Here is a 13,236-nt window from a genome sequence, read left to right as displayed (position 1 = left end):
TTTCATAGTTTAGGTGTGTAATTGAAGTTTATTAAAGTTGGGGTATCTATTAGATATTGAGGTCGAAGTTTGGGGATATTTTGAAAATTATCAGTGCAAAATCAGCTCTCCTACGTTTTTCTCCCATCGTTTACGTCCACGTTAGCAAATTCCATTTGCAATTTAACAGGATTAGACGGTAGGGGGCTAATTGAATAATGGAAGAAGAGTTTAGGAGTAAAATTAAAGTTTATTAAAGTATATGTGTCTATTAGACATTGAGTGTAAAATTTGGTGTGTATTTTGAGATTTTTCTTTATTTTTCCAAATCAAATCTAGATTCCTCTATTTGAAACCTGTGATCTTCTCCATACAACCTGTTTAAAATTATACTCCGACAGAATTGCCTAATGTGTAAAGACAAAAATGCCCCAATGTGCAAAAATTTTATCATCTTCATCTTTCTCCTTCATTGACTCCCTAGCCCGTCCATCTCCGACAACTATTTCCAACAACAAAAACAGAGATGAGAGAGAGAGAGAGATTTGCACCTGCCTATGAAGGTTCAATTCGAGAAGTTAAAGGAATAAAGGAAGCAAAACCCATCTAAATGCTCAAACTCATTCCACAATTATGTGATACTTCAAACCCACCTTTGATTGCTCAAACCCAGTTTCAACTTAAATTCAACACCAACGAGCGACGAGAAGCCCAATCAGACCATTGCAAATTTCAGCCCAACAAGAGAGAATTTTGGAAATGAAATTCCGAGCAAAGCCCACTTAATTCGGAACTTAACTCCTGATTTCAGCCTTATAATTCGGAACTTAACATTGGAACAAGTTTCGAAACTCAACTTCCGCATTCTTTTGATTATTTCGAACGTTAACTTTCGATTTTGTAAAGAGATTGCGAGAGTATCGGTAATGTGTCATAAGTCAATGCAGGGAGTTTCCTTTGCCAGAAAGACTGGGGGTTGCCTCCTTTGATACCTGAGGCGATTTCGTGCTTACCTAAAGTAAAGCTAGCACTAAACACTTGCGGCCAATTCTGTGAAATTGCGATTGACACATTTTATCGAGCACTTGAATAGAGATGGTTTGGAGATACTCTAAGAAGAAAAACACACAAGGAACACAAAGGAAGAAGTAGAGAGAAATTCACAAGCAAAATCCCACCAAAAAAACTCTAGAAGAGGGGGGAAATATAATATCGAAACAAAACACACTAATTTTTAATGATTTTTTGGGAAGAGAAGGGGGTGTAAAATTACTTGAGATAGCACAGGGACCAACCATTTTGTCTTCTGAGTGTTCCTTCACTATAAGAGGATAGTGGTGGTGCAGCACTGGGGAGGATTGTGGGTGGTGCGACGATGTGGTGGTGGTGGTGGTGGGGTGTTGTTGGGGGTTGTGTGAAAGAGAGAGAAAGAGAGGGAAATGGGCAAAAAGTCATGATTTAACAAAAAACAATCCTTATTAGCAATTTACGTTATCAATTTTATGGAATTTGATTGACAGATCTATTTGAATAACGGAAGATAATTTTGGGAGTAAAATTGATTTTTTTTTTTTTTAAAGTTTGGGAGCCTAATAAACATTGAGTGTAAAATTTGAGAGTATTTTGAATTTTTATCTTTAAATCAATCGGTGAACAATGGGTTGGCAGTATACATAGAGTGAAATGTTTTTGAAGGAATTAATAATGAAGCAATCATGCAGAATTTTAAAAGATAAAAACTCGTCGGGGTTAATTATAAAAAATTTGAGTGACGAATATTTAAACTTTTCTGCTTATATTTAAAAGTTTTTGGAATACATTATACTACAGCTTTTGTACCTAATAGAGAATGTTCAAACTTTTGTGCTTAGTATTTTTTTAATTGTTTTGTATGGTGAATTTTGTTTGGTAAAAAGGTACCCCTCTGTATAGGATTCTTAGCTCCGCGGCTCCGTCACTGATGTGCCTCTCCGATTTCCTATCAATAACCTTAGTCCACCGAGAGATTACTTTGTACTCCTAGAGCATTAGTCTACTTGAACTTTTTTTTGAGAGTGAGGATTTGCTTCACCCCGTTCTCCGTTCTGCTAAGCTTCTTGGGTTTTTTTGGCTGTTTTGTTCTTATTCAAACTTTCTTTGCATTTGTTAATTTTGCACCTAAAATTGTGACTTTTACCCAAAATGGCTTTTTTCACAGCAACAAAATGGCTTTTTCGCATTTGTTAATTTTGCACCTAACAAAAAAAAAATTGAATAAGGACAAAACAGCCAAAAAGTCCAAAAAACTTAGCGGAACACCAATTGAGTTTAGCCGCAAAAGTAACAAAATGGATAAAACAACGGGGATGATTATTTGGCTTTCTTGTTTGCAGTATTTTCTCTAAAATGTTCATCATGTTAGAGTATTTTGCATTGAAAATTGAAATAAATAGGACTCCTCTTTCTTTTCTTTTTTCCGGTTTTTGTTTATTTCTGTTGAGCAAATTTGAAGTAAGATACTCTCACATAATAATTTTTTGTTCATTTTCAGTGGTTGGTCTTGCAAAATATATTTTACCTGTAAATAAAAAGAGTCTCAGTGTTGATTTTGTATGGGGTGTTCTTGAAAGCCCAGAAGCACGTTGCCTGCATGCTCCAGGCCGCGCCATGCCAGGCCTAGCCTCCTACTTTCTTCTGGGGGGTTATATCCGTACTCCTAAAATTTATCAGCACACCCATCACTATGGAGAGCACAGGTATAAATCAGTGATTTTGAAGCACAGCCACGTTGTGCCCCAACACTCTTCTTCATCACCATGCATTGTAGGCTGTGAGCTGCACACAAAAAAAAGACCACACAAACATGTGTGTACTGCAATATTATTTGTTTCACCATAAATGGCAATCCTCTTCTGAGATGATCCTTAGAGCCGCAAAATTTTCTGGTTCTCCTGGAGATCTTAGCGAGAACCGAACGATGTCTCCTAGAGATCATCATTAGCACAAGTCCGTCTTAAAATTTATCCAACTGTTACGCTTCGGCTATAAGCTTGATAGCATTCCTAACAAACTCACCCGAAGCAGGGGGGATGCAGGGATAATCAACAAAGGCAGAAGGGAGTACACGTTACGAGAACACTTCAAACTCAACCCAACAATAAAGTCATACGCCATTGCTTCCTCTAATAACATGGTAGACCTTTTTTGGGCTTTGCATTTTTAGGATTAGGCTGATTTTTCAAATCTCGGCATTTTTAGGCCGTTAAGGGTTATTTGAGCTTATATGTTTTATCTAGGTATTTGAGGCCCATGGGATGTTTTTTGGGCTTTGGCCCTCAGGTGTTGTGGGTTTCAGCCCTCCAGGTGTTTTTTTTCAACTTTTAGTTGGATCCCCTACCATTTTCTCCCAACTTGATGTACCATTTGTCAAGTTTTTCTTAATAATATTTTTGTCGTTTCAAAAAAAAAAAAAAGTAATTGCATTCGGATTCAACCTTTCATTGGATTTTTCCATTGTGAATTTGTGATAGTTACACTTTTATCCTGTATGGCTTAGCTTTAAAAAATTAACTCCATGGTTCAGAAGTGAACAACTCCTTGTTGTTTAGACTAAAGTATAATAAAATGAATAGAGACCACGGCAGTTGACCGTGCAAAATGTTTCCCCACCAAATGTCTTATGGAAATGACTATTTTGCACCCAATCCGTTCAAATTTTCACCTCATTTACCTGACTAAAAGATTGTTGTAGTTTTGAAGAGGGAGAGCATGTGGTCTTGCTATTAGTGAGAGAAAGAGCACGGCTCTAGTTCAACTCAGAGATAGCCAAAAATGCTAATGAACAACGCACATTTTTCATTTTAACTACTCACATCTCTTTCAACAATCCAACAATACTATCAATTTTACCTATCCGCTATTAAAAAAATATTATTTTTCTTTCCTTTTTCCCTACCTGTTTTTTATGGCGGGAGGGGAGAAAGGTAGGTAGGGAGGAGAGAGAAATTAATATAATATTAGATCGCATGGCTGGTGAACAGTTCCTAGGTAGAGGTGGAGAGGCACTATTCACAATGTATTTTACCTACCCATTTGTTGAGGCTGGTGCAAGCAGTTTTCTTGGTTTTGCTTTAGCTAAAATATCCAAGATTCCTTTAGCTCATCTGGTACACTTGCTCTAAGAGCGAGAAGTTGAGAACTGATAGAGCAAGAACAGATGAGTCATAATCCGTGACCTCGTTTAACTTGACCGGCTCATCAGCTGGGGGTTTGGGTTGTTCGTCTTAGTTTGACCCAAACCCACCTAAACCTGCCTATTTGCCAAGTCTACCTTATTTTCTTACAGCTCAGTTAATAATACCAAGCTTGGGCTGATCTCTGTTTCTCCTACTACAGCCACAACTGATGGAGTTTTAGACAATGGCCTGATTTAGAAATTCTAAGTTTATCAGGGATATTAATTCACTCAGTTTTCCCAGTATCAGATAGTTAGTGGAGGAATTTACCAATTTTCTTCTCATTCTTCATTGGTGTCACCCTAGTGCTTGAATCCAAGGATGTGGAGTCCAAAGCCTTGTAATTAATCAACCGCCACACCCCTTCACTATGCATAACATTTTGAAAAGCGCGCGACTACAGCAAAAGAGTTGATTAACGGAGGTACATGTAATGAATAAAACCTTGAATCTTGGGAGAACATCAACGTTTGGTTACAAGCTCCAAGGTGTGCCTTTCTAACCATGTGCAGCAGATGCATACTAACCATTGAATTGTTCCTCTGCATGTTAATCAAGAACAGAAATAGTAAATTGAAAGCACTGGTGAAAATACTTGATCAGATTTGAAAAGATAAAGATAACAACAGTAAAATAGCCTTTTGAGGGTGTCCGTTTGGGCTCCTTCAAAGTTGAGGGGGACAAGGGGTGTGTGTGAGAAAAGTCAATAGATGAGGGGGTCTCCATGGAATTTATCCAAAAACACTTTTACATCTAGGCCAATTATGATAACTACAAATTATTGCTTATGTTCTCCTATGGTAAAGAAGCAACAGAGAGGAACGAGCATTAGACCCAAAGTTCCAAACCCTATCAGGCCACCAGTTCAACTGGAACAAGACACTTCCCATCAAGGCTGCATGACATGGTCAAACTTCACTGTCAGAAAAGAACATTGCCCATGAAGAATTCCTTCACATTGAACATAATAAGTCAAAAGTTAATTTACGAAGGGAACCTGAAATCGAAGCCCTTCATACAGAAATGAGCATTAGCCTCATCAAGAATTATTTCCATGCCAGGCCACTTGAAACCCCTCAACTTCCCATCCTGTACTGCATGAGAAAAAAAAAATCACCATATGACACCGGGTCTGCATAAAGATGCCGATTTCATGCATATTCCAACTTCAGAGGTGAAAAAAAAAAATGTAGGTCAAGCATAAAACTTTAGATTCTGCATCCTTCTTCAATGAGATGGGTCTAACTTTTAACAGGAGGATTGTATATCGAGGTTGTGTGAAGCATTAGGTCAGGTTTAAACCCTTAGAACCCCGAGTGGTGGAGAAAGCGACCTTTTTTGTCTCAGACAAGCAGGTCGAGAAAGACAACTTTGTTCTCAAGATCAGCTGGTGGACAAGATGACTGATAGGGCAGTAAACTGTGAGCTGTTTTTCCCCCATGGAACAACTTCATATTCAATACAGAAATGGCAATACAGATCTTACTATCTTATATGGCAGCAAAAGCCAAGAAGATTCTGTGGTCACAATGAATGTGGTGAGCGATGTCAGAGCTTCCATGGAAGCATCGAATAAGGTCTACCAAACTGATTCATGGATAGGTGATTTGTTCTATTGTGTTTTGGAGAGCTGGGTTGTCATTGTCTTGTGATTGTAATTGTATTTGTGTTCCTTCTGTTTCTCGTGTTTTGCGGGCAGTCCATGCTATAAGGCTGGTCTGGTCTAGGGAGTTTTGTCCTTGTTTTCTCTTCTATGGATTCTCAAGGATGATCCTTTGGTCCTTGTTTTTGTGTTCTCTTAAATGAAAAAAATTCCCAAAAAAAGAGGAGCCAAATGTCACCAGAATGAAATTAAAGTTATGAAACAACATTTGCCAACTGTAGTTGTTTTCTCTTTATTAACACATGTAACATAAATTTCCATCAGCATCATTCATTCATTTGTACCTAGACCTAAAAAGAAACCTCAAAGAAATCTATAGCATGCAATGAAATTCAATCCAAGATATGAAACATCAAATAATAATGATCTAGGTTTCTTTTTTAGCATTATAAGAAGATTTCCTCAATTTATGCCCAGCATGAGCTTCGAACAAAATTTTTAGGATGACGATCTTGCTGTACACAGAACTACATTATGATGTTCGAAGATGCCTCATTCCTATCATGCAGTGCTTTAAGAATTAGCAAAATGAAAATTGATCTACCTCATCTCCAAGAACAAGTATAGACCCCTCGTAATCAAAACTTAATGCTAACAGCCCAACCGCCCAACATCTTCCGGGTGGTTCAGGACTTCGTCAGAGAGTTTTAGACCCATTTTTTTGAAAGCCAGTGCTCTTGACTGCATCCCACCCAAAGCATCTCCATGAAAACCAAAAACGAAGAAACAGCGGGGAGGGAAAAAAAAGAAGAGAGCACAGTAATAACTAATAAGTCCATATTTCAGTATTTGTAGATATTTTAAAATCAAAATAGGAATTACTATCAAAGCATGCATGCAGTGTATATCATGCCAACATACAAGCATTGGAATTTGCATCAATGCATCGTCTATATGCATATCCTCACCTGTAACTTAAGATACACCAACGGTTAAAAGCAAGAAGGTCCTTCGAAAAGGATACTAGAACTCATTTGGAAATTTCAATGTGCAACATAAATCTAGAAAATAGAAATCAGAAACTTTGTAAACTAAATATTTGCTCTTTTATCTTTAGAGAAAATACTATGGATATAGCTAACCTATGTTACACAGAATTGGGTCCATGTATTGGATACAGGAGCAGATCTAGGGTTTGGGTATCTCAAACCTAAAAATAGAGGATATGCTGGTAGCCGGTAGGATCCAAATTTGGATGTGGATACGGAGATATGTTATATGAAATCATGCAATAAGACATAAGCCAAACAAGAGTTCAAAAGCTGGCTTAGAATTTTTTTGTTATATATGAAATCATGCAATAAGACATAAGCCAAACAAGATTTCTAGCTCTTTAATTCCATACGTGCCATGGTCTTGTAAAGGTCCCAATAGAGGATAGTCTAAGAGAAAACAAGGGATGTGTAATATTGGAATTTATTTAAGAAAAAATCTTATCTTTCCTTTTTTTGACTCTAGAAGCCCAATTAATAAAAACACAACAGTGATGCATTGGGGTTAACAACTGTGGAAACAAGACAAATTACACAAGGCAAGCAGGCTAACCCGGAAATCTGCAAAATATACAACTGTAGTGCTGTACCCATCTTAGAAGAGCAGCTGAAGATAGCCCACATTTCTTCATTAGATCTGAGAGTGACAAAAAGCAAAATACTGAAGGGGAAATCACGTTTCATTGGCACTTACCCATTAGAACTCCAAAAACATGATGTGATGTCAAGTATCAATATCTACAAAAACCCTACTTTATTTTTGAAACATGGTCCGTAAAGGTTAGATTACAACTTTACCGTCCACCATACACTCCATCTCCATCGTTCTCTATTAGTACTTTAATACTGCCATTAACAATAGAGAAAGAATAGCTGAGAGGCAGGATCACCAACAATGACGACTCGAAGCATACCCACAAAGAAGAAACTTCTGCATAAGAAGTGTCCCAGGGTGCTTGGTGATACTGAGCAGGATTGAGTCATAGGTTTGATTAGAATAAGGATTTCATTTTCAAAAAGTCTAGGAACACACCTTTAAAACACAACTCTATCCAAAACCATTAGATGCATGTGAATCCATGCGCATCTAACGGTTCCGGACACAACTTGTTTTAAAGGTGTATTTGTAGCATTGCTCTTCCATTTTTAGTAGGAGTATGTGACAGCCTTTGCTACAATGCAGAAACTATATTTCTTTTATGGACTTATAGATGCTATGACCAAGTTTCTATTGCATAAAAAGTACAAGTTAAGAGACGCTAATATCGCTAGAAACAGGAATATTTTTTCTTAACAAACCAGTCCGAACATTTATTTCTTTTTCTAGCTAAGTATTTGAATACAGATCCTTAGCAATCGGAGCTCAGTCAGTGCGAGAAGAGGTTGCATCGTCGAAAACGATAATCCATCGGAAGCATAGCAATGGTAGAAAAGATTCAAAAGAACACTTCAGTCTACGATCATGAAATCCATCATCTCATTTGTTGATTGCCGTTTGAAGTGTAGGAACTAGGTTACAACACGTCTATACTATTGGTGATAATGAGCTTTAAACAAAAGGAGGACCGTTCCTTCATTTGTGAAGGGGAAAATATATACCATACAGACCCCATAACAAATTCTGACGAATGGCTACCCTATGATTGCAAAATATCATGTGCAAAAAACAATACATCTCAGACAACAAAATACACCTCCTTTTGTGACAAAAAAGATGCTACGCATGGTTAAGTTTGCAAAAGATTATGCGCAACCTCTCTCTAACTGTGCCCTGATCATTAATGACTGGCATTCAACTTTGCGACAAAAAAGAAATAAACACGCTAGCAGATGTGTTATGGATATATTCTTCTTGCCAAATACAGTTCAAGCAGTTCGTTTCAGTCAACTTGTAATCTATGTGACAGCACACTAGGAATAAGTATACAAGAACTATAGTTCTGCATTGTGGCAAAGGCTGTTACATGCTTAACAGAGAATGTGTCAAAGACTCAAAATCAAAGATCTACAATATTCCTGAAATAAGAAAAAAACACACATCCTAAGCACAACAAAATGGCACAAAAGAATATTTTCAAACTTTAATATTAAATTACACTGAATTCATTTGTTAATTGTCATTTGAAGTATCGGAAATAAGTTACAACATCTTTGTATGGTATTAATGGGTATAAATTGAACCTACAGGACTACCATTCATCCATCTATGGAGGGGAAAATATGTATTATACAGACCCCTTCACAAATTGTGAAGAATGGAATATGTATGATTCTACAACACAAACAAGACAAAGAATCTGCATATAACGAATACAATCTCAGATGAGAAAATGCACCTCCTTTCATGACAGAAAAGAAGTGCCGGCATGGTTATGATGCAAAAGATTATGCGCAATCGCATCCCTAGCCTTCACGGCGATTGGTGATCTCAAACCATTCTCGGGGACCATCTCATCATCCATGAGATCGCACGTCACATCCGGCTCATTCCTCATTTCACAAATATTGTGCAAGACACAACACGCCCCAAGAACCACCGGCAAATCTTGAAGCTTCACCTCGGTTCGCTTCTGCAAGCAAGTCCACCTCCCTTTCAACCTAACAAACGCCTCTCTCGAAACCCTCTGAATTTCCCCAATCTTCTCATTGAACGCATGCTGACTCCAAGTCAAGTGCTGCTGAGTATAAGGCACCAAAACCCAATCCATCAAAGGGTACCCTGAACTCCCCACAATCCACACGCCCTTCAACAGCCCTCCACTCGCCCTCTGATAAAGAGCTGATTTTTCCAACACCTGATCATCAGGCATTGAACCAGGGTACCCAATGCACACATCCGTAAAAACCCCTCTCGCATTAACCACTCCCTGAACTGTGATCGAATACGACGTTTTCTGATTCCTCTCAGTGTGCCGCTTATTGAAATAAGCGGCGACACTAATCTTAGGAGCGATAATCGGTATATGTGTGGTATACATTGAACCCACCACATTGGGGATCCCAGAAACAGCTTCAAAATCTTCCTTTATCCGTCTCACCGACACCTCATCGGGCCAGTTAAGGTATTTCGGCATTAAGACTTGCCTTATAGCAGAACAAACCTCAAGAACAAGTTTATGACAAGTAGAAATACCCAAGCCAAATCTTTTGGACACGAGTCTGAGAGGCTCCCCTGTGGCTAACCTCCATATACAAACGGCCACGCGTTGCCTAACAGGCACCGCATCTCTCAACGTTGTGTTTTCTTTAGCAACAGCTGAAGTAAGCTCATTGCAGATCAAATCAAACGTCTCTTTACCCATCCGAAACGCCTTTCGAAACTCTTCTTCGGGGAAATCAGCACTGTTGCATTCGTCCCACCACGCTTGTGACCTTGTCTTGACCCACAGCCTCCTCTGCTGCCCCCCTCCTCCTCCCCCGGCTGCCCCCGCGGCCGCAACTCCGCCTCCCCCTTTCTGATCAGAATCCACCCCAACCGCCGCTGCTGCAACGGTGGCTGCCACCGTGGCAGCAGCAGCGGCTCTGGACTTCCTCTTCCTCAACCCGTCTGCTCGATCCGAACTGTCGTGACTGCCCTTCATTTCCTCCAAGTACTGCAACATAGCCTGAGTCTTTTTCCTGTGGTTGGCGTCGAGCGAGTCCTTCTCTTCGCCGTCGATCCTCGACCACTCCTCCGAATCGCGCTTCTCCTGCTCGTCGAACAGCATCAGCGAGGTTATAATCTCTTTCAAACCCTTGGTCTTCTCGTTTTCTCCTCCTCCTCCTTGTCCTTTCTCGTTCGATTCATTTTCGCTCCCGTCCTTCCTCGCTCGCCGCCTCCTCTTGTTGGTGACGTTCTCGTTCATCTGGCCCAGCGTTTGGCGGAGCAAATCGTAAATATACGAGCAATCAGATTCTTCTGGGACAGACGCGAGTCTCATATATATAAACAACACAAGAGAGAGAAGTTGGAGAAAGTCTTCGGCTGTGAACTGTTCGACAGAATGCGTGAGAGATGGAAAGACCGTGTGAACGCCCACCAAACAGAATCGATAAGCTGGGGTCAGAGTCCAAACCCAAACCCAAACCCAAACCCAATTAATAATCTATTCTAATAGCAGGAGCAGTACTATATTATATGAGGAGGTGTGGATGGGTTTAAGAAAAAAGAGGGAGGAAGAAGAAAGCGTGGTGTGAAAGGGTGTGAACGCAGACTCTCAGAGGAAGTTTCGAGGGAATGATGAGTGAGAGAGAAGGAAAAAAAATACACCTATGTATAGAAGGATGGAGACTTGTGGGGATGGGATTGGGGTAGGTGGACAAAAACGGTGACCTCAGGCTTGATAGCTAGCCTCATAGTCATCCTGTGGGGATGTGTGATTGGGTTGCACATTCTTTGATTCGTTCTTCGTCCTTCTTTTTCTTGGGGGAGGGGACTCTCTCTGTTTTCCATTTTTTATCTCTAAAGTCATCCGCTCCTCATTCAACTCCGATGACTTTATTTATCTGTATGTTTTACTGTGAAAAAAAAAATTAAAAAAAAAATCTAGAATCACGAACTAAAAATGCGGTGTTTTCAGTAGTGAAAAATTTATAGATTTTTACTTGTAGTTGAGAAGTTTTTAAGTATTTCTGATAGTTAATAAGTTGTTGAGAAATGTCAAGTTGTTTCCGGTAGTGAATAAGTTATTGATGGATTTGTGAGTATAGTTACTGTAGCAAAAACTGTTTTTGTTGACAATTTTTTTTTATTGAAAATGAGATATTAAAATGTTGAAATCTTTTTATCAGTGGAAACGAGATGATAATTGCATTAATTTTTTCGTATTTTTGTTAATAAAAACGGGGCCTAAAACACAACCCTTCTCTTTTGTCGATTTTGAGATCAACTATACCGTGCATAAAGACTTGAAAGCAATACTCTACCTACTATTGGATTTTGTGAATATATAGGATATATTGGCATAGTTACAAATACAATACCTCATGTGACGTGTTTCAAGTCTTTATGTAGGGCACAGTTGATCTCAAAAGAGAAGGATTGTGCGTTTTTTTCTATAACTCAAATGTTTGGATTGACCTACGTGCACTTTGGAGAGACCAAATAAAAGTTGAAGTAAAATTCTGTATAAACTAACCCCATAAAAATTGATAGCACTTCTGGAGATTTTAAACTTGAGTCGTAAATTAGTTAATAGCTAGTAGCCAACATGTACAATCCCCTGTTAGATCCTTAAGACGTGACTTATCATAGAGCTAGTACTGTTCCCTTGGTAAGAACACAATGGCGTGACAGAGCGGGATGGAAAAAACGATCGAATTTATGTAGCAAATTGATTGAGATTGGTTCAGTTCCATTTCTTTTGGTTGGGCCCTTCCCGTTTTGTAAAAAAAGAACTTTTAAAAAAGGAAGATCATTTTAATTTCAAAAATTATGTGTTTACGTAAATAATTTTTTTATCAATATAGATCTTGTTTGATAGATCTCATTGAAATCTTTTGAATGGTATAAAAAATTTAAAAATTATTTTTTATTTTGATTATATTTGAGCTTGAAATTATATTTTTTTTGGAAAAAAAAGTTTAAAAAAAAAGCGGAACGGATTTAGTCAGAGGGAAAATTTAATGGTCCTCTCATGGATGTGAATGTGAACTTCGATGGCGATAAAGAAAAGGAAAAGAAAGGAAAAGAGATTCAAGAAAGACTGACAATAAAATACAGTACAGTAGTATGATCAATTCAAACTCGGAAAACCTTTAGGGACCGACGGGTTTGGCACCGAAATCGTACCGACGGCTGCGCCAGGCCGTCTTCGGCTACCGGACGGTCGATTCGAGCTGTCCAAAAATTCTAAAAAAAAATGAGAAAGCCTACGCGAGAATAACGGCATCCGATGTGTGTAGGATGCTTGATCCAAACACCCTATTTTTCATGTATACATGTATATATGAAAAAATGGGGTGTTTGGATCAAGCATCTAAGCAAGTCGGATGTCGTTGATTCCCTTTATAGTTCACTCGGTTTTCTTTAAAAAAAATTTGGACGACTCGGATCAGCCGTCCGGTAGTTGAAGACTGCCTAGCGCGGCCGTCAGTACGATTTCGGTGCCTCACCCGTCGGTCCATGCAGCAGCACTCATTCAAATTTCACTTTGGATTCGGAAAATCATTAACAACTGGCATTGAATTCATTTTTCCTGTATTTACCCGTACGTAATCTTCTCATGTTACCTTCTCTCTTAAAAAGTTCTTGATTCAAACCTAGTGCAACACTAAGAGTCCGTTCCAGAAAACAAATAAGAATTTATTTTTTATCCAATAATAAAGGTTGTTCTAAAAAAATAAGAAGGTGGTACTTATTTTTTCAGAATTTACATAGGTACCAATGGGTGCCGGGGAGGGAAATCGT

General features: G+C 38.7%; 1 protein-coding gene across 1 annotated transcript; it reads right to left on the bottom strand.

Moving 5' to 3' along the window:
* Window positions 1-7,466: 7,466 nt before the first annotated feature.
* LOC131301889 (protein ALP1-like) lies at window positions 7,467-11,017 on the bottom strand. Its single transcript, XM_058328386.1, has 2 exons — window positions 9,185-11,017; window positions 7,467-7,485 (listed from the first exon to the last, which is right to left on the bottom strand). The coding sequence occupies exon 1, from the start codon at window positions 10,766-10,768 to the stop codon at window positions 9,191-9,193; it is 1,578 nt and encodes a 525-aa protein (XP_058184369.1). The 5' UTR covers window positions 10,769-11,017; the 3' UTR covers window positions 7,467-7,485; window positions 9,185-9,190.
* Between the last annotated feature and the right edge of the window lie 2,219 nt (window positions 11,018-13,236).

Source organism: Rhododendron vialii, chromosome 9a (assembly GCF_030253575.1).
Source record: "Rhododendron vialii isolate Sample 1 chromosome 9a, ASM3025357v1".
NCBI lineage: Eukaryota > Viridiplantae > Streptophyta > Magnoliopsida > Ericales > Ericaceae > Rhododendron > Rhododendron vialii.
The sequence above is the reverse complement of the archived record's forward strand: the minus strand, read 5'-3'. Positions and strand labels throughout refer to the sequence as shown.